The sequence below is a fragment of the Myotis daubentonii genome, chromosome 13 (assembly GCF_963259705.1).
Source record: "Myotis daubentonii chromosome 13, mMyoDau2.1, whole genome shotgun sequence".
In the NCBI taxonomy this organism is placed as follows: Eukaryota; Metazoa; Chordata; class Mammalia; order Chiroptera; family Vespertilionidae; genus Myotis; species Myotis daubentonii.
In genome coordinates, this window is record NC_081852.1 from 18341736 (window position 1) to 18364322 (window position 22587).

Genomic DNA, 22587 nt, shown 5'->3' on the forward strand with positions numbered 1-22587 from the left:
CCCAACTGGCCCCCCCTGCTGGCCTGCTCACCCCCAACTGCCCTCCCCTCCTGGCCTGATTGCCCCTAACTGCCTCTGCCTCAGCCCCGCCACCATGGCTTTGTCCGGAAGGTCTCCCGGTCTAATTAGCATATTACCCTTTTATTAGTAATATGCTAATATTACTAATACTTTTATTCATTTGGAATTTCATAAAAACAACAGAATACTATCAATGAATCAGTATGTACTATTTGTGATAATCCTGATTTATTTGGTGATACAGGAGACCTCTCCATATTTTTAGAAAAGCAGAACCCTGATCATCATTAAAAAAAAAAAAAGTAACCAAATTTCATTTATTACAAACTTCTGGGAAACCCCTTTAAAATCTGAAGTGCCCAGGGAGCTATAATACAGTTACAGAAAAATAAATTAAATAGTGGTCTCTCTCACTCACCTAGGGTTAAGGTCTGGTTTACTCTAAGAGAAAGAGGCAATTTTAAAGCATATCGTTCTATATTATCAGATAAAGCAAATGAAAAGTATATATCAATCAAAAGAACAATAGCAGTTATTATAAATATGTACTTATCATTGCTGTTATAGCAATCTTCTACAAATTTGGCAACTAGAAACAAAACTTACCTGTCTAAGAATATATCTGGGAGTGGTGGGTAGGTCTGCATGTCAGGCACTCGCTCGTGGACTATAACCATAATGAAAGATGTAAAACCGAATACTATAAAAACATATATACAACTCAATATGGTCTTCCAGTACTCTGGGTCCAATCTTCGAACAGAATGTTTGTTTTTACCATTCATGTATTGGTACTGATCAGAATTCAAATCAATGATGGGTCCATCACAGTCATGTGAAGGCTCCCCATTACAGAGCCACTCTGCACTCTGAAGAGCACTGATGAAAGGGGTCATGGAACTCATGGGACTGTCACTGTTGTATCCCATCTCTTCTAAAACATCAATATGTATTTTCTGCAATTTCCGGACGGAAAGCATTAACCTTTTAATGTCCCCTAAGACTTTGATTTCCAGAGGAGGAGACCGGAGATCATATTCAGTTAATGTTAGCAATGTGATTCCATCAAGTCGGTGCTTATTGCATAATATGTCCACATATTCAAAGAAGCCTTCATCCTTCAGCCAAACAGCCACATGCTTGGTTGTCCAGCGGCGAATGCAGAGTTGATTAGGACCAGCCATTTCCTCCTCCACTGTCTGTCAAGGGAAAACAGAAAAACAAAACAAAATCTTCAGTGTGTCTTAGCAACTCCTTTGAAGACCAAATACGCATAAACATACCAGAAACGGTAATTTACCTATACTGCCCTATTGGCTTCTAGAATGAAGAAACAAGTATTCAATAATGAGTGGTTTTCAATAGGTTAAAATTCTAATAATTTTATGCCTATTATCCTATTAACATAAAGGAAGCTAATGACCAAACATTTTTACAAAAAATTATTTTATAAATGACTTTTCCACACCATAGCAGCCATAACTTAATTATATAAAGCCTACTATTGAAAGCAATGGAGAAAATACCATTTTAATACTTTTCATAAAATGAGATGTAAAGATTTATTATATGTAAAAAATAAATTTCAGAAATCTTCATGTTCATGGAATAAGTATTGCCCCCTCTTCCAAAAAGAAAAAAAACACCACATTAAAAAACAAAAACAAACACAAAAAAACCTGGCTGGTGTGACTCACTGGTTGAACATCACCTATGAACCAAGAGGTAAGGGTTTTATTCCCAGTCAGGGTACATGCCCAGGTTGCAGGCTCAATCCCCAGTAGGGGGCATGCAAGAGGCAGCCAATCAATGATTCTCTCTTATCATTGATGTTTCTATCACTCTCTCCCTCTTCCTTCCTCTGAAATCAATAAAAATATATTTCAAAACAAAACAGAACACCACAGGAGAACCAAGATGGCAGTGTAGGTAAATGCCTGTACTTGCTGCCTCCTACAACTATATTAAAATTACAACTAAAATACAGAACAACCATCATCCAGAACGGCCTGAAAGCTGGCTGAATGGAAGTCCTACAATCAGAGAAGAAAAGAAGAAAGCATATTGAGACTGGTAGGAGGGGCAGAGTTGCAGATGGGGCTAGATGAGCACTCACATGTGCCACTTTTTAATCAGGAGGGAGATCATCTCTGTGGAGGCCCGTGAGGAGCTAAAGGCCCAGCCCCACACCAGACCCCCAGCCCTGGCTCCCAGAGCTGGGAAAATAAGTCCCCATAACTATAGGCTGTAAAAACCAGCAGGGATTGGGGCTGAGTAATATGGAGGCTGCTGGAGACCCAGCTGTTCCTCTTAAAGGGTCGATGCACAAACTGAACTTACAAAGTCTTACTTCCTCTGCGCTCCAGTGTCAGGGCAAGGCTCTGGGGGACACAGACGCATATGAGGAGGAACTAGACTACCTGGCATTGGGGCAGGAACTTGAGGATAGCTTTCTCCCAGACAGAGGTGCTGGCAGGGGTCATTGTTCCTATGCTGGGACCTCCTCAGTAGGAGGGCTGACTGGCAGCCACTTCTGTTTGCTATGTCCTAGTGATTCCCTGAGACCCTGCCCCATCCAATTTGCAACCCCCACCCAACCTGTGTGCAGCCACTTTTGCATATGAATGACCTGTCCTTGCTCAGGCTTCAGACTTCGCTAAAATCTCTCAAACAAGCTGCAGCTGCGTCAGGGAGCCCCAAACCTATCAATAAAAGGCCCAAGTCCTGGCACTATACCAGCCTGCCTTACTTCACAGCTGGGCCTCGCCTGGGCACTTCCAAACCGGATACAAAGAGGAGGAATCTGCAGATCTGTCTGTAGTTCCTGCTGGGTGGCCCCAGGCAATGGCTGACTTTGCACTTTCCTGGAGACCCAAGAGCCAGTGCACCCAACATTAGACCATACCAGATTATAACTCTAGACATCCATAAGTGACACACTCAAGGGGCAGATTCAGTGAGCACCAAAGCCCCACTGAAGCAAGTCCTGCTCCATAGGGGGATCCCCTGCATAGCAGCTCTCCCACTGTAGTTGCAGCTGGTCCCCACAGCCAATTGGCCTGGAGGTCAATTCCTTCCAGTGACACCAATAGCAATAAAGTCTCAACTGTAACAAGATTGTACATACAGCCCTCAAAAGGGCACACCTAAAGTGCTCAGCTCAGGTGAGGGAGGCTAAGCCACTGGGCCCTTTAGGACACCTACTACACAAGGCCACTCTACCAAATTAAGGAGACATAGCAGCTCTACCTAATATATAGAAACAAACACAGGGAAGCAGCCAAAATGCAGAGACAAAGAAACATGTCACAAATGAAAGAAATAGAAGAAAGCAAACTATTGGATATAGAGTTCAAAACCACAGTTATAATGTTACTCAAAAATCTTCTTGAGGCCTCAAAGACTTAGTGAGACTTTTCAGGATCTTAGTGAGAATGCCAAAAAATGGAAAAGGACCATCAGAAATTAAGCATACACTGACTGAAATAACGAATAACACACAGGGATTCAACAGTAGAGGATTCTGAGAATCAAATCAATGATTTGAAATATGAGGAAGCAAAAAAACACCCAATCAGAAGAGCAAATTGAAAAAAGAATCCAAAAATATGAAGATATATAAGGAGCCTGTGGGACAACTTCAAGTGTACTAACATTCGCATTATAGGGGTGCCAGAAAAAGGGAGAAAGATATTGAAAACCTATTTGAAGAAATAATGACAGAAAATTTCCCCTACCTGGTGAAAGTAAGAGAAGAAAAAAAGACAAAAAATATGAGCATTAAAAATGTACTAAATACATATCTATCAACAATTAAATCTAAAAATCAAAATAAACAAATGAGAAATCTAATGAACAGAATAAACTAGTGAATAAAATAGAATCAGAGGCATGGAAATGGAACAGACTGACGAGTCTCAGAGGGAAGAGGGATGGGGGTGGGAGCAGGAAGAGATTAAACAAAAGATTTTATATGTATATATATGCATTACCTATGGACACAGACAATAGGGTAAAGAAGGCCAGGAGTGGGGCAGGAACCAGGTGAAGGGAAACAATGCAGGGAAAAAGGAGGGGCATCTGTAATATTCTCAACAATAAACATTTAAAAAAATAAATAAATAAAACAAAAAAACACACACCACAATGGTAGATAGATAACTAATTTCAGGAAACCCCTTAGATCAAGCATATTTCTGTGTACTATACAAATAACAATTTCTATAACAGATATATAGCTTTTAAACTAGATATAAATATTTATAACTATCTTATTAGCTCAGTTTTTCTATACTTTGAGTATCCCATTATAGAACTGAATAAGGAATTTCCTTCTTAAACTATCGAGATTTTAGTGATAAAAATTTAAAACCAAAACTGTCATTTCAACAAATCCATAAGTTTGAGGACCCAAACGTTATATTGCAAACTATAAATGGCTAAGAATGTATTGTCCCAAAAAGTACAAATAATTTTTATTACGTTGATCCCACACAGCACTGTTTATGTTCTTTTTCCATTTTAAAACTTTCAGTAACTTGGACCAGTATCAGGTTTATAAACTTTATCAGATACACGGGAGACAAAGGCCTACATGGGAAAAACCTATTTCCCTAAAATTTCTCAACTAGTAAGGCCTGTGGTTTTCTGACATTTTCCAGATCTCTCAAAACCATATTTCCTTCTGAGATGATATTTATAAAACATATTAGGCAAACTTTAAATTACTTAAAAAAGAATGATACAACAAAAACCCATGTGGCCACTACCCAGATCCAATACAAATGTTCTGTTTCTTAATATGAGTATTAGTTTACAGATATATTCACTTTGTGAAAATTCATCAAGCTATATATATACTTACGATCTACACTTTTCTCTACATGTTAAATTTTATTTAAAAAGTTTGCTTTCAAAAGCAAAACCAAATATAAATACAAGTAAATGTCCTTTCCTGATAGCATCCCCTTCCTCTACTCCCAGATGTAATAAATAATTCCTGATTTTGGTGTTTAGCATTCCCTTAGAACATGCATTTTTGGCTATGAAACAGCTTCTATGCTGCCTTATGCTGAAGAAAGTAAAAAGCTGCTACTGTTCTGAATTCTCTCCCTACCCACACACACTCTTGAAAAAGGCAGATACTTAACTACATGAGCACCACAGACACCATCAAAAATATTCAGCAAACAAGAAATACTCTCATTAAATATTTATTTCTTAATTACTAAAAAGCAATCCTAGTTTTTGGAAGCCTTAAATCATATTTTGTTTCCAAACAGAGATTTTAATATTATTAACACGCAATAGCTTTTCAGTCTTGGAAAATTAACAGCATATCCATCCATAAGTTATCTGCACATTTAAAAAGGCTATCTAATTCTTATATACTGGAGAACTACAAAAAACTCTTTTCTCAACTCTTATCTAGAGCATATAATCACCTGTCCCAAAGGCCAAAGCATTATGATTTATTCACTTTAACACATGGAATTTATACACATTGATGCATATCACTGAATACATAAATGTACATAATATTCCATTAACGTATGATTTCACTGTTTTATTTATATACATAGCCAGATGGTTTCATCCTGCCCACTAAGGTATGTACATATCTTTTCCCCAACCGCTCTGAGTAAATTACTTCATCCTTGAAAATCCAACAAGCACATGCTACAATTTCTGCAGCAGTTACAACACAGCAAATTTGTGAAGCTCATTCACACAAAACAAGGCTTGACTTCTGTTATTTTATTTCTATTTTGCTACCTTTCTCCTCTTTCCAACAGCTTACCATCAATGGGTTCCAAGTCACTCCCATCCTTGTAACATTATTTTTCAGTATAGATTTGTATCATAATCTGCTCAAAATGATCTTCTTTTTCATTGTTTTTTCTTTCTTATATCACCAGTTCTTTAGACCCTCAATCGGGCTAACAGACCAAGCTTTGATGGTGGTGGTGTGTTAGCTACTAGAAAATATGAGTTATCATACAAGGAAGCCTCCTGGAAGTCTGTGAGCCTGCTGTGGCAGAGCCCTAAAAACATGACGCATTCCACTGTTGTGCTTCATCAGGTTGGGGCATGTCCTTTAATTGTATGCTACTGCATATAGTTAGGGGCCCATATTTAGCTAACACTGTGAAAACCTGCATTGAAGAGGTATATTAAAAGATGATAGAAGGCTTAGGACCAATTTAATATTTATGTTGTACCATAAGAACTACAGGAAATAGGAGGCTTAAAACGAAGAATATGACTGCTATAGATTTCATACAAATCCATAAAATGAAGAAATTAGGTTAGTCAATGTTTAAGAACACTTTCGGCTTTAATCAATAATTAATATGAATTAATTATCAGTTAAAGGAATTTCTGCTTCTAAGAGGGACCAGATTTAACCTCCCACCTGAAAGAACCAGAAAGGAGACAAAATATATGAGACGGCGGAACAGTTTCAAGACACTGGGCATCAGACAACAGAAGAGATCCCCAAGAGATAGGAACTAACTAGGTGAGCCCTACTGCCCCAGCTTACTGCCTTGAGGGTTTTTAGACAGAATGGCACCGGACAGAAACTGGACGAGGCCTGGCAGACTTGCTAAATTGAAGAGATAGAGCTGAGAGTCCGAAGAGATCAAGGTGGCTAGTGATCATGGGATAGAATACTGGCGAGCAGAAAGATGCACAGAGAACTTGTTATGGACTAAATAAGTCTTGGTCCCCCCCCAAAAATTCATAACCCCCAGTGGGATGGTATTAGGAGGTGATTAGGTCAAGGGGGCAGAAGCCTCATGAATGGAATTAGTGACCTTATAAGAGACACCCTAGAGAGTTCTCTCATCCTTCTGCCCTGTAAAGACAGCTAGAAGAGGACCATTTATTAGCCAGGAAGTGGAACTTCACTAGACAAAAATCTGCTGGCACTTTGATCTTGGATTCAGCCTCCAGAACTATGAGAAATAAATGTGTGTTGTTTAAGCAGTCTCTGGTATTTTTGCTATAGCAGCCCAAACAGATTTAAGATGGGACTCCAGAGATCTGCAGAGCGTCTCCCTTGAATGTGAAGCTGAGTACTGATCAGTGCATGTACGTGACGAAAGAAAAAAAGACTGAAAAAACCCCCACAAACAACCAACCATCCAAAAGATCAGAGGGAACAGTGCCCAGTACTTACCCAAGGCCAATAACAGTGCCTTTCACAAACAGCCAGACTGAAAAACAACATCTCATGATTCATGGAACACTGGGTAGATTATACAGGAAGATCTTGTCAGAGTACTGAGGCAAAATTAATCCTAAAGCAGTAATTTTCAATGGAGGGGGGTGCAATTTATAAAAACATATGGCAATTTCTGGAGATCTCTGGTTGTCACAATTAGGGGTCACCTAAAGAGGCTAAGGATGCTATTAAACCTTCTGCAAAGCCCCGAACAGCCTTTCACAACAAAGAATTATCTGGCCCAAAATGTTATAGTGTTGATATTAAGAAACCATGCCCTGGCCTTGCCACATCTCTGGTCCAGTTGAACAAATCTTAAAAGCCAGACCCAAAAGGATCAAATTATTTTTAAGTAATTAAACTACATTCCACAGCAAAGCTCAGGAATATTAGTAGAAATAGAAAAGTATTCAGGCCCAGCGGATGTGGCTCAGTGGTTGAGCACTGACCTATGAATCAAGAGGTCACAGTTTGATTCCTGGTCAGGGCACATGCCCGGGTTGCAGGCTCGATCCCCAGTAGGGGGCATGCAGGAGGCAGCCAATCAATGATTCTCTCTCATCATTGATGTTTCTATCTCTCTCTATCCCTCTCCCTACCGCTCTGAAATCAATAAAAGTATACTGAAATTCATAATGTCTGGCATCCAATCAAAAATGATCAGGCATGTAATAAAGTTGAAAAATTAATCTATAATGAATAAAAAAGCAATGAATTGACCCAGATAACAGAATTAGCAGACAAGGAAATTAACTGTTATAAAAAAGTGTATTATATATATTCAAAAGGTTAAATAATGACATGGACACATAAAAGGATCCAACTCAAAATTCTGCAGATTAAGTGACAATATATGAATGAAAAACACATGTAATAGGATTAATACCTGATTAGACATTGCAAAAGATAAAAATAATAAACTCAAACACATAACAATAGAAATAGTTCAAAATGAAACACAAGAAGAAAAGAGACTAAAAAAAAAAAATAGTTTGATTTTTAGAGAGGGAGAGAGAGAGAAAAACATCGATGTTTTAAGAGCCTACAATCTGGACATGTGCCCTGAATCGAACCAGCAACCTCTGGGGGCACAGGATGATGCCCACCACATGAGCCACACCGGCCAGTGCAAAAGGACTTTTGAAAAATGAAGATAATATTATTCTGCCTTTAAAAGGAACTTTGAAGACAGTGTGTTAATTTAAACAAGCCAGAGACTAAAAGACAAATATTGTATGATTCCACTTACATGAGATACCTAGAGTAGTCAAAATCATAGGTTCAGGAAGTAGAATGGTGGTTTCCAGGGACTGGGCATAGGAAACAATGAGGAGTTATTATTTAATGGGTACAGAGTTTCCATTTGGGATGAGGAAAAAGTTATAGAGCAGGATGGTGGTGATAGTTGCACAACAATGTGAATGTATTTAATGCCACTGAACTTAATGGTTAAAAAAATGAAAAGAACATCAGTGAGAGGTGGGACTTCAAACAGCCTAAAGAGGTATAACTGTAGTCCCCAAAGGATAAGAGGGAGAGTACAGAAAAATATTTGAAGTAACAATGGCCAAACATTTGCCAAATTTAGTGAAAACCATAAATACACATATCCAAAAAGTTTAATAAACTCCAAACATAAATACATATCAAACTGCCCCAAACCAGTGACAATGAGAAAATCTTAAAAGCAAAAAAGAGAAAATAGACACATTATGTACATAGGAATAAAGACAAAAATGATCATTTATGTAGAATATTCAATGAAATTTAAACAAAAAAGCTACTTGAAGTAATAAGTTAGTTTAGTAAGATTGCCTGATATAAGATCAACAGACAAAAATCAACCGTATTTCTATATACTAGCAATGGAGCATAAAAAATTGAAATTTATAAAACAATACCATTTATAATAGCATAAAAAATATGAAATATTCAAGGATAAATCTGACCAAACATGGGAAAGGCCTGTATACTAAACACTATAAAACACATCTAAGAGAAATTAAAGATCTATATAATGATAGATGAGTGGGTCAGAAGACTCAATATTGTCAAGATGTCAATTCTTCCCAAATCTGACCTATAGATTCACTGCAAATCCAATCAAAATACCAAAGGGCTTTTTTGTAGATATTGATAAATTTATAGTCGTGTGCCATTTAATGATGGGATAAATTCTGAGCATCATTAAGCAATTTCGTTGTGTAAACATCAGAGTGCACTTACATAAACCCAGATGGTACAGCCTACTACACATCTATGTTATATGGTACACCCTACAGCTCCACGGTTACAATCCCGTACTGAATACTTTAGGCAACTGCAATACAATGCTATGTGTTTGTGTATCTAAACATAGAAAAGGTATAGTAAAAATATGGTATAAAAGATAAAAATGGGACATCTGTGTAGGGTACTTAATATGAATGGAGGCCAAAGGACTGGAAGTTGCTCTGGGTGAGTCAGTGAATGAGTGAATATGAAGGCCTAGGACATTACCGTACCATACTGTAAACTTTATAAACACTGTACACTTAGGCCACACTACATTTATAAAACAACATGAGATTAGCCCTGGACGGGTGGCTGTTGGTTGGAGCATTGTCCCATACACCAGAAGGTTGTGTGTTCAATCCCTGGTTGGGGAGCATACTGGAGGCAACTGATCAATGTTTCTCTTTCACACTGATGTTTCTCCCTCTCTAAAATCAATTTGAAACATATCCTTGGGCAAGGTTAAAAACAAAAGAACAAGATTAAATAAAACATAAAAGAAAATGATGCAATCAGATGTAAACATGAGATATATGAGGCTGCTGCTGGTGTAGCAATGGCATACTGTTTTGTAGCAAACTTATTTTTAAGTATAAAGAATACTCTAAAATAACAATTAAAAGCATAGTCAGTACATAAACCCAGTAATATAGTTGTTTATTATCAAGTATTAGGTACTACACATAATCATGTTATACTTTTTTTTTTTTTTGGTTAATCCTCACTGGAGGATATTTTTTCCATTATGATTTTTTGTTTTCTAGAGAGTAGAAGAGAGGTGGGGGGGGGGGGGAGAGAGAGAGAGAGAGAGAGAGAGAGAGAGAGAGAGAGAGAGATCAATGTGTGAGATACACATCAACTGGTTGCCTCCCACATGTTCCTGACTGGGGCCAGGTATCGAACCTGCAACCCAGGTACATGCCCTTGACCTGGAAGGAACCCAACCCTTTGGTGCACAGGCCTGCACTCTAACTGGCCTGAGTGCATGTGCTATACTTTTGTATGACTGGCAGCAAAGTGGGTTTGCTTACACCAGCATCACAACAAACATGGGAGTAATGTGTTGCGCTACAGGGTTTTGACAGCTACAATGTCACTAGGCAATAGGAATTTTTCAGCTCCATTACAATCCTATAGGACCACAGCTGTATATGCGATCTATTGTTGACCAAAACTGTCATTTTGTGACACATGAGTGTTGAATCCCTCTTGTGCTTGGAATCTCTTTCTCCAGGAAAAGCCCAGTCTTTTCTAAGGGCTGCTTGATTAGGTCAGGCCCAGTGAGGACAACCTCCCTTTCTTAGTCAACTATGGTAGATAACATAATCTAATCACAGGAGTGACAGTCCATCACATTTATAGGCTCCTCCCATTATACAAAGGTCATTGGAGGCATTTTAGAATTCTATCACACTACAGTACCCTAATCAAGAAGTAGTATTGGCATAAAGATGAACAAATCAATAGAACACAATAGAGAATCTAGAAATGGACCTACATGGATATCTCATTTTCTCCAAATGTGCAAAGGCAATTCAGTGGAGAAAGGACATTCTTTTCATCAAATGGTACTGGAACAAATGGATATCCATATGTTAAAAGCATCAATATATCTCTCACCACATATAAAAACTAACTCAAAATAGATCACAGACCTAATGTAAAACCTAAAAATAGAAAGCTTCTAGACTAGAAGAAAACAGGAGAAAATCTTTCTGATCTTAGGTTAGGTAAAGATTTCTTACATGATACCAAAAGCAAAATCTATCAAAGAACAAGCTGATAAATTGAATTTCATTTGTCTGCGTAGGGGACTAAAGGACTTTTATGGTTTTAGTCTGCAAATTTCTGCATTGTTTAAATCTTTTCATGTATCTTCATAATAAAAAGGAAAAAATACATAGAAGCAGTACATATTCATTGAAGAACATTTAAAATATTTTTAAATCACCCCCCCCGAGAACTATTGCTTGTAATTTGTTATGTATACATTCTTATAGAATGTTCTAGAATTAGAAATCATACCATAAATAATCTGTGTCATTTAGCTTAACATTACTGTCTGAGTCCTGTCTAATGGTATTAAATTATCCTCTAAAAAGGGAATTCCATTGTATGGCTATACAATAATAAAATTTGTCCATCTCTCATTGTTGGCAATTATTCACAATTTTATTACTATTACAAATAGTACTGTAGTACCTTAGATTAGCTTTCTGCAAGTGGAAAACTATATCAAAGAATCTGAGGTGTTATTTAGACAACTAAACTCCCAAGTACATCATTAAAACTTGATCCACATTTTGAAATAATGCATGCAAAACTTGGTACTTGTCCAAAATGTTAATTGGTATGTATAAAGGAAACATTTCAATTTGAGATAAAAATTTTTAAAGTTTATTCTGAAATATAAGCAATTAAGAAATTAATTATAAAAGGTCAGTACTATATTATCAAAGCACTAAGAGAAAAGTGCATTCAGGCAGAATCATTAATCAAATTTAGTTCCAAGTCATAGATAACAGATAATGAAAAGCCGTTGATTGTTCTGTACTAAGTGGAACAAAAGATATCTTATCTTTTGGGTGGACCATAGTTAGAAATTTTTGAAAACGATTTAAAAAATGCATTTTTAGCACATCAACCTTTTATTTACTAATGAATTTATTTCTTTTCTTTCCAAATTTAGTTAATACTAATTAGAGATTTCAGCAGCCTGAGAGTAAAAAAACTCAGTATATTTATATTGTTCTTATCTCCATACTTAACAAAATGAAAAGAGCTTACCATAAATATAAGAACTTTAAATCTGGTATTTCTTAACATTGGTCTAACTACTCTTCAATCAATGAGCCTTTAGTGCATCCCATTAGAGTGACCCAAATCTCTTCACAATAATATAAATAACTCAAATTGTGGTCTGCAACATTAAAAGTATTAAGTACTATATGTCAGGTTTAATAAACTAAGCACAATCAGTCCAGAACTGCAAAAGGAGATAATGACTATCAACAAACCCTTTTCCGACCCGGCCTGTTGAAGCTATTTGTTTGCTCCACCCTACCTCTGTGACTGGACAGTAGCCAGGACAGTCTGGCTACTCCTGGAAATGACAGCTTGGCTTAAGGAGCATTACCTGTGACTGCTATGAATCACCATTGACTCAGAGTCTGTGACAAATATGCATTGGCACGTAGCATTCTTTCCAGTCTCTCTCTAGTTGTTTTCTGCTACTGCAGAGGTTGAAAGCTAAAAATGATTCCCCAGAATCCCTTGCAAGGAGCATTCTAAATGTGAATTGGGTTCAGCCAACTATATTTGCTGACATGAGATGCGGAAAGTAGAAGTGAGGTGAAGTTGTGGCCATTTTACAAAAGTTTTGGTTATCCACAAGGAAGAATGCGAAAGTGGTGTGTGTGTGTGTGTGTGTGTGTGCGCGTGTGTGTGCGCGCACGCGCGCGCGTGAGCGCACACACATAATTTTCCATTTTAAGCCACTAATTTTTTAAATGTCAGGAATCAGTTACAGTTGTGAAACAGTACTGGCTTCCTTATATTATGTACGTTCTTTGTGTGTATGTGTATTAAACTGTATATAAGAAAACTTACTATTTTAAGTATTTTTAAGTGTACACTTCAGTGGCATTAAGTACATTCATATTGTTTGCAACCATAACTACCCACCATCCATTACTAGAACTTTTCATCAGCTCAAATGGAAATTCTATATTCATTAAACAATAATTTCCCATTGTCCCCTCTCCAGCCCCTGGCAACCATTACTCTACTCTCTGTCTTTATGAATTTGACTATTCTAGATTCCTCAAATAACCAGAATCATATAACAATTGTCCTTGTGTGTCTGGCTTACTTCCCTTAGCTTAATATCTTCAAGGTTCATCCATATTGTAGCACGTGTCAGAATTTCCTCCCTTTTTAAGGCTGAATAATAGTACATTTATGTATATGTCACATTTTGTTTACCCATTCATGCATCAATGGGCATTTGGATTACTTTAAATCCTGCTTTCACTTCTTTTGGATATATTACCAAAAGTGAAATTGCTGGGTCATTAGGAAATGTTTAATTTTTTCAGGAATCACTATACCATTTTTCAAAGCAGCTGTACAATTTTACAGTCCCATCAGCAGTGCACAAGTGGTCTAATTTTTCTATGTCCTTGTCAACATCCTCGCCTTGTTATTTTTTCTTTATTGTTTTGCTTTAATAATAGTAATTGGTGTGAAGTGGTATCTCACTGTGGTTTTGATTTGAGTTCCATAATGATAGTGATATTAATAATCTTTTCATGTGTTTATTGGACATTTGTATAGCTTCTTTAGGGAAATGTCTATTTAAGTCCTTTGCCCATTTTTTAATTGGGTTATTTTTTGCTGTTGAGGTGATATGTTCTTAGACTAATAGTTTCATGCTGGCCTTCTAACACCCTAATAATACCTTTGCAGACTATGGAAAAGTAGCACTCCTCTGGTATACCAGTTCTTGTTCTATAAGTCATTCCTAGTAGCCCAGCCCAGAGTCTAGAGTAGCTTGTCTCTTGCAAGTGAATCCTGATTGAGTAGCTTGTCTCTTGCAAGTGAACCCTGATTGAATATACCAGTATAGGCCCTTCAAGTTGCTGTCTTTCAAAGTCAGTGAAGTACCCAAAGTAAAGGCTTCAAGCTCTCTCATAAAGCCCACATTCTGGTTCCATTCTAAGTAAGGCAAAGTAACTTTATGATGTTTCTTGAATTTCCTGGGAAATTAATTAAGCATACTATGTTTTATCCACTGTTCTCATTAAATATATATGTTCTTGGATTACCTTTAGAATGAGTGATATGTTCTATTTCAATAAGTTATACAACTATTTTTTCTCAACCAAGCACACTATGTCAATGGAAAAAGATTTTGTAAACTGTCCCATTAATAATATAAACAAAACAAAGGCTATTATCTGGCCATTGCATCTATTAAGTAGGTTCAACAGTAACAAGAATTAAGAAAGTAGACAAATACCACACTACAAATGAAAAAAAGCGGGGCGGGGGGGCGTCAGCAGGGGGAGAGGAAAATAAGGATAAGTATCGCCCTAGCTGATTTGGCTCAGTGGATAGAGTGTCAGCCTGTGGACTGAAGGGTCCCAGGTTCGATACCAGTCAGGGGCACATGCCCAGGTTGCAGGCTCAATCCCCAGAAGGGGGTGTGCAGGAGGCAGCCGATCAATGATTCTCTCTCATCACTAATGTTTCCATCTCTCTCTCCCTCTCCCTTCCTCTCTGAAATCAATAAAAATATATTTTAAAAAAGAAAAAATAATGTATCTAGCACATAAGGCAGCCCGAGAGCTTAGTGGGTTTTATTAGGTTATTTTGTTTTATTTTTAGAGAAGATAGTAGGGATTACTAAGAAGATCACTAAGGCCTATAGGATTAGCACATAATAAGTTTTCAATAAGCATTATTAAATGAATGTGCAAAAAGGAAGTAGCAACCAAAATAATTTAATAACTCAGTTTCCCAATCTCCTTCCAAACAGGATCATTAAACAAAACAGGAGGCTATAAAAAAAGAACAGAATCTTACCATCTGTGACAGCATGAATGGACCTTGAGGGTAATGTGTTAAGTGGAAAAGTCAGAGGAGACAAATACCATATGACTTCACTTATATGTAGAATCTGAAGAACAAAATAAATGAACAAACAAAATAGAAACAGACTCATAGATACAGAGAATAGATTGATGGTTGCCAGAAAGGGGGGAGAGAGGTTAGGAGGCTGGGTGAAAAAGGTGAAAGGATTAAGAAATAAAAGTTAGTAGTCACAAATAGTCATGGGGATGTAAAGTACAGCATAGGGAATATAGTGGGTACTTGAAATATGGAGCCACTTTGCAAAGCATGATTGTCTAACTACTATCCTGTATACGTGAAACTAATATAAAATAATATTAAATGTAAACTTTAATTAAAAAATAAGGTAAAATAAAAAACAAAACAGGAGATACAAGATGGCAGCAGAGGTAAAAGTTTCACTCACCTCCTCCCAGGATGAAATTAAAATTATAACTAAATTATAGAACAATGAACCTGAATACCAACTGAAGAATAGCTGAACAGAAGTCTTACAACTAAATATATATGCCATAGTGAGACTGGTAGGAAGGGCAGAGACGCGAAAAGGGCTGATCCTACACCCAGGTGCGGTGGTTGAGAATTGGGAGGGATATCTCAGCTGCAAAGGTCCCTCCTGAGAAGTAAGGGGTCTCAATCCCACATTGAATGCCCCAGCCTGGAATACCAGTGCCAGAAAGAAGAGCCTATATAACATGTGGTTGTGAAAATCAGGGGGGATGCTATCTGCCAGGGTGAGATGGGAGACTGCTAAAAATCCAGACACCCTTTCAAAGAGCCAGTGTACAAACTCTTATTCACAGACACTCACCCTGGGTTCCAGCGGAGGGAAGGTGGCTCAGAGCAGACAGGAGTCATACAGAGAGAAATTGAGTAGGGTGGCTTTGGGAAGAAGTATAGGGGGACATATGCCATTATCCCTAAGTGCTGAGTCCCTCTCACACCTTGCCCACAAATGCCAGATACCACTTTTTCTGGGGTCGAGCACTCCACTCCAATAGGCATCATTCCATGGGCATACTCTAGACCCGTGATGGCGAACCTATGACACACGTGTCAGAGGTGACACGTGAACTCATTTTTTTGGTTGATTTTTCTTTGTTAAATTGCATTTAAATATATAAAATAAATATCAAAAGTATAAATCTTTTTTTTTACTATGGTTGCAAATATCAAAAAATTTATATATGTGACACGGCACCAGAGTTAAGTTAGGGTTTTTCAAACTGCTGACACGCTGAGCTCAAAAGGTTCGCCATCACTGCACTAGACCCATCCTCCAGACGCCCATGGCCCCACCTCTCAAAGCTCACACCCTGGGGAGAAATAAGATGGCTGGGCCCAATCTTGGCTTGCTGCAGTCTTTCTTGGAAGGCTTTTGAGGCGGTCTGGGCTGACAAAGGAGATGTTAGAGACACACAGGTAGAGACTGAATTGTGTGACTTTTGGGCGAGGGCCATTTTTGCTCCACATGCTCCAACCACTGCCACTGGTTCTGTGGAGAGCCCTTCTTCCACATGGCTAAATCTTAATCTGTTTTAACCTGATGGACTCTACTGGCCCTACCCTGACAACTCCCTTGAACCCCACCCCACCCCAAAGGTCCATAAGCCCCAGGTGGGTGGTTGCTGGCCACGGTATAACCTGAGACTTTTGCTGAGTGGCCTCAAACTCAGCACTGATATAGAGTTTGAACCTATATCAATCTGGTGACCACCACACGGCCCTACCTGCTGACTCACTCAGAACACCTCATACATCTCACATTCACTAGAGACTCATTCAGAGGCTGAGCCTAACAGGCAGCTGGCAGGTGGAGCGGATCTTGGGGAGCCTTGGGCCCTTTGCTGTCCTGACCCTGGTTCAGTACAGTGGAAGCTGAAATTCAGTAGATAGCTTGGCCCCTCCCATGTGCACCTAGACCCAGCAGAGGCAGCCACCAATAGTGGATCACTTTGTAGATCCTAACACATAGCCCAGGGCCAGTCACAGGCAGCATCTGATATTTTTTTTTTTAATTAAATCTTTATTGTTCAGATTATTACATTTGTTCCTTTTTTTCCCCCCATAACTCCCCTCCTCCCAGTTCCCGCCCCACCCTCCGCCCTCACTCCCCACCCACTGTCCTCATCCATAGGTGCACGATTTTTGTCCAGTCTCTTCCCACATCTCCCACACCCCTTTCCCCCCCAAGAATAGTCAGTCCATTCCCTTTCTATGTCCCTGATTCTATTATAATCAACAGTTCATTCTGTTCATCAGATTATTTATTCACTTGATTCTTAGATTCACTTGTTGATAGATGCATGTTTGTTGTTCATAATTTGTATCTTTACCTTTTTCTTCCTCTTCCTCTTCTTAAAGGATACCTTTCAGCATTTCATATAATCCTGGTTTGGTGGTGATGAACTCCTTTAGCTTTTCCTTATCTGTGAAGCTCTTTATCTGACCTTCAATTCTGAATGATAGCTTTGCTGGATAAAGTAATCTTGGTTGTAGGTTCTTGGTATTCATCACTTTGAATATTTCTTGCCACTCCCTTCTGGCCTGCAAAGTTTCTGTTGAGAAATCAGCTGACAGTCGTATGGGTATTCCCTTGTAGGTAACTGAGTTTCTTTCTCTTGCTGCTTTTAAGATTCTCTCTTTATCTTTTGCTCTTGGCATTTTAATGATGATGTGTCTTGGTGTGGTCCTCTTTGGATTCCTTTTGTTTGGGGTTCTCCGCGCTTCTTGGACCTGTAAGTCCATTTCTTTCACCAGGTGGGGGAAGTTTTCTGTCATTATTTCTTCAAATAGGTTTTCAATATCTTGCTCTCTCTCATCTTCTGGCACCCCTATAATTCTGATGTTGGTACGCTTGAAGCTGTCCCAGAGGCTCCTTACACTATCCTCGCATTTTTGGATTCTTTTTTCATTTTGCTTTTCTGGTTGGATGTTTTTTGCTTCCTCGCATTTCAAATCATTGACTTGATTCTTGCGCTCCTCTGGTCTGCTGTCGGGTGTCTGTATAATATTCGTTATTTCAGTCCGTGTATGCTTAATTTCTAGTTGGTTCCCCAATATAAGATCGAGGGTCTTATTAGTTTTCGTGTAGAGCTCATTAAGTTTATCGGCAGCTTCTAAACAGTTCTTGAGAGACCTTAAAAGTGTGGTTCTGAACTCTATTTCTTCCATTGACAATTTTGTCCTGTTTCTTTGTCTCCGCATTTTGTTATGCTTCCTTGGTGCACCCCCTAGTGGTCTTTGTTCGCAGTCTTATAGATAAATCTTGATTGTTGTAGCTAATTCCAGGGAGGGTTTGACCTCCAGGCCAAGTGGCTATGAGAATCAGCTGTGTCAGTAGTGAGAGAACTTCTGTCCTCTAGGGAGGTGCTAATCTAGCCTTTGCCTGAGGCTATCCGGCAAATGCCTCTGTGCAGGGCTTGGGCGGGGCGGGTCGAACAGGATCAACAGGGTGGGCCAGAGAGAGCAGTTATGGCGGCTCTCAGTCCTGTCCCCAGGGGCTCTGCCTCTCTGAGTCCCAGCACCCGCTGCAAAGCTCGGAGAGAAAGCTGCACTCGCTCTGACCGAAGCCAGACAGACCCGCTTCTGCCGTTTGAGTCTGGGTCCCTAAAGACTCGCCCGGATCTGGTGCTCAGAGTCTGCGAATCCCTCCCGATTGAAAACGCCAACCGCGCCCTCCGCCGCCAGCCCGCTCCGCGCACTCCGCACCTCAGAATTTGACTTCAGCACTGCGCCTCCTCTGAGTGTCCGTGTGCGTTTCTCTTTCCTCCTAGTTGTAGGACTTCCACTCAGCCAGCGTTCCTGTGGTTCTGGGTGATGTCCCTTCCGTTTTTTGGTTACACTTTTGAAGTAGTTGTTCAAAGCAGCAAACTCCGGCGTTAACCTATGCCGCCATCTTGGTTCTCCGGCAGCATCTGATATTTACCTGCACTGGAGTCCCTCCCAAGAGGCCCCAGAACCAATACACCCCATGGCTGGCTTCAGATCACATCAGAGCATGACCCAATTAACTCTACAAGCCGAACATCCAAGGGAGATCTTGGCAAGCACAAGAACCTCCTGGGGTGAATTCTACTTCCTGGGGTCAGCTCCCCACAGCAACTCGAGCACTGGTAGGGGTCAATCCTCACAGTCAACCAGCCCAAGGGTCAATCCCACCCATGGACAGTCCAACAACAATCAAGACTAAACTACAATAGGAGGACTCACATAATCCACAAAAAGAACGTACCTGGAACACCAAACTCAGGTGACTGGGGAGACTGCATCACTAAGCCCCACAGGCTACCTACTACATAAGGCCACCCCATCAAGACAGGGAGTCATAGCAGATCTACCTAATATACAGAAACAAATACAGAGAGACAGCCAAAATGGGGAGACAAAGAAACATGCCCCAAATGAAAGAACAGGAGAAATCCTCAGAAAAAGAATTAAATGAAATCGAGGAAAGCAAAGTAACAGATACAGAATTCAAAACAATGGTGATAGGATGTTCAAGGAACTTAGGGGAAGAATAAATGAACCCCTTGTAAATGTAAACAAAGAGACAGTAAACATTAAAAAGGACATAGAAACACATAAAAAAGAACCAGTTAGAAATGAGGAATACAATATCTGAAATGAAGAATACCCTAGAAAGAATCAATAGCAGATTAGATGAAATGGAGAACCAAATCAGCAATTTGGAAGACCAGGTAGCAAAAAACACCCAATTGGAACAGCAAAAAGGAATTAAAAATGAGCCCAGCTGGTGTGGTTCAGTGGTTGAGTGTCGACCCATGAACCAAGAGGTCACTGGTTCTATTCCCAGTCAGGGCACATGCCCAGGTTGCGGGCTCAATCCTCAGTGTGGGGCATGCAGTAGGTGGCCGAACAATGATGTTTCTCTCTCATTGATATTTCTATCTCTCTATCCCTCTTCCTTCCTCTCTAAAAATAAATAAAGGGAAAAAATTTTTTTAAATGAGTATAATTTAAGGAAACTCTGGGACAACATCGAAGGTAACAACATTCCTATCATAGGGGTACCAGAAGGAGAAGAGAGAGAGAGAGAAAGGGGATTGAGAACCTATTTGAAGAAATAATGATTAAAAATTTTCTGCCGAGACTGGTTTGGCTCAGTGGATAGAGCGTCGGCCTGCGGACTGAGGGGTCCCGGGTTCGATTCCGGTCAAGGGCATGTGCCTGGGTTGCGGGCGCATCCCCAGTGGGGGGCGTGCAGGAGGCAGCTGATCGATGTTTCTCTCTCACCGATGTTTCTAGCTCTCTATCTCTCTCCCTTCCTCTCTGTAAAAAATCAATAAAATATATTTAAAAAAAATTTTTCCTACCGTGGCAAAGGAAATACACATACAAGTCCAGAAAGTGCAGAATCCCAAACAAGATGAACCCAAAGAGGCCCACAACAAGACACATCATAATTAAAATGGCAAAGATTAAAGACAAAGAGAGAATCTTAAATGCAGCAAGAGAAAGACAGTTAGTTACCTACTAGGGAGCTCCCATCAAACTGTCAGCTGATTTCTCAACAGAAACATTCAGGCCAGAAGGGATTGGCAAAAAATATTCAAACTGATAAAAAGCAAGGACCTACAACCAAAATTACCCTACTCAGAAAGGCTATCATTTAGAATCAAAAGAGAGATAAAAAGCTTCCCAGATAAGAAAAAGCTAAAGGTGTTCATTACCACCCAACCAGTATTACAAGAAATTTTAAAGGAACTTGTCTAAGAAGAAGAGGGAAAAAAGATAAAAAATATAAATATTAAAATGGCAATAACTACATACATATCAATCATTACTTTAGATGTAAATGAATTAAATGCTCCAATCAAAAGACATAGGGTGGCTGAACGGATAAGAAAACAAGACCTATACATATGCTGCCTATAAAAGACCCATTTTAGAACTCTTACCATTCGCAACAGCATGGATAGACCTGGAGAGCATTATGCTAAGCGAAATAAGCCAGTCAGAGAAAGATAAACATCATATGATCTCACTCATTTGTGGAATATAATGAACATTATAAACTGATGAACAAAAATAGAGACAAAGACACATCGAACAAACTGTCAAACTTCAGTGGGAAGGCAGGGGAGGGGTTGGGGTGGGGTAAGATATCAACCAAAGGACTTGTATGCATGCATATAAGCATAACCAATGGACACAGACACTAGGGAGGTGAGGGTGGCTGGGGGGAGCTCATTGGGGGAAAAGAAGACATATATAATACTATATATGATACTTTATACAATAAACTAAAACAAACAAACAAAAACAAACCCATTTCAGATTCAAAGACACACAGACTGAAAGTAAAGGGATGGAAAAGATGGCTCATACAAATGGAAATGAAAAAAAAAAAAAAAAGCTGGGGTAGTAATATTTTTATTAAACAAAATAGACTTTAAGACAAAGTTAACAAGAGAAAAAGGACCCAGAAATTCCACTTCTGGGCATTTATTCAAAGAAACCCAAAACACTAATTTGAAAAGACATGTGAATCCTTATATTCACTGCATCATTATTTACAACTAGAGGCCCAATGCACGAAATTCATGCAAGGGGCTTGGCCCTCACAGCTGTGACAACTTGCCTCGGCCCTCATGGCACCGGCTTCTGGAAAGTCGTTTGGCTGTCTGGTCTAATTAGCATATTATACTTTTATTATTATAGATAGCCAAGATATGGAAGCAACCTACATGTCCATTGATAGATGAATAGATAAAGATGTGGTACATACATACAATAGAGTATTACTCAGCCAGAAAAACAAGAGCAAAACCTTGCCACTTGTGACAACATGGATGAACCTAGAGGGTATTAGGCTAAGTGAAAAAACTCGGACAGAGAAAGGCAAATTACCATATGATTTCACTTAGATGTAGCACCTAAAAAATACAATAAATGAACAAATAAAACGGAAATACACTCATAGATAGAGAAAAAACTGATGGCAGGTAGGATGAGGATTAGGGGACTGGGTGAAAAAGATGAAGGGATGAAGAAGTACAAATTGGCAGTTATAAAATAGATACAAGGATGTAAAGTATAACATAGGGAATATATTCAATAATATTGTAATTACTATGTATGGTTTTGGAGGTACTAGACTTATTGGGGTGAATCACTTCTTTTTTTGTTAATCCTCACACAAGGATATTTTTTCCAATGAGAGAATCACAGATGTGTCAGAGATACACTGATTGGTTGCCTCCCACATGTGCCCCAATCGGGGCTGGGATCGAACCTGCAACCCAGGTATGTGTCCTTGACCGGGAATCAAACCCCCAACTCTTTGATCCATGGGCTGATGCTCTAGCCACTAAGCAAAATCAGCCAGGGAAGGATCACTTCTTAAGTTATACAAATGTCTAACAACTATGCTGTACACCTGAAGTTAATACAATATTGAATATCAA

At 39.1% G+C, this 22587-nt stretch overlaps 1 protein-coding gene across 1 annotated transcript in view; it reads right to left on the reverse strand.

Annotated features, from left to right (window-relative positions):
* Positions 1 to 22587, reverse strand: part of SAMD8 (sterile alpha motif domain containing 8) — a 63533-nt gene that overhangs the window by 25617 nt on the left and 15329 nt on the right. Inside the window, exon 2 of the mRNA XM_059662289.1 lies at positions 628 to 1220. Coding sequence (XP_059518272.1) covers positions 628 to 1220 — 593 coding nt within the window. The remainder of the gene's footprint in view (positions 1 to 627; positions 1221 to 22587) is intronic.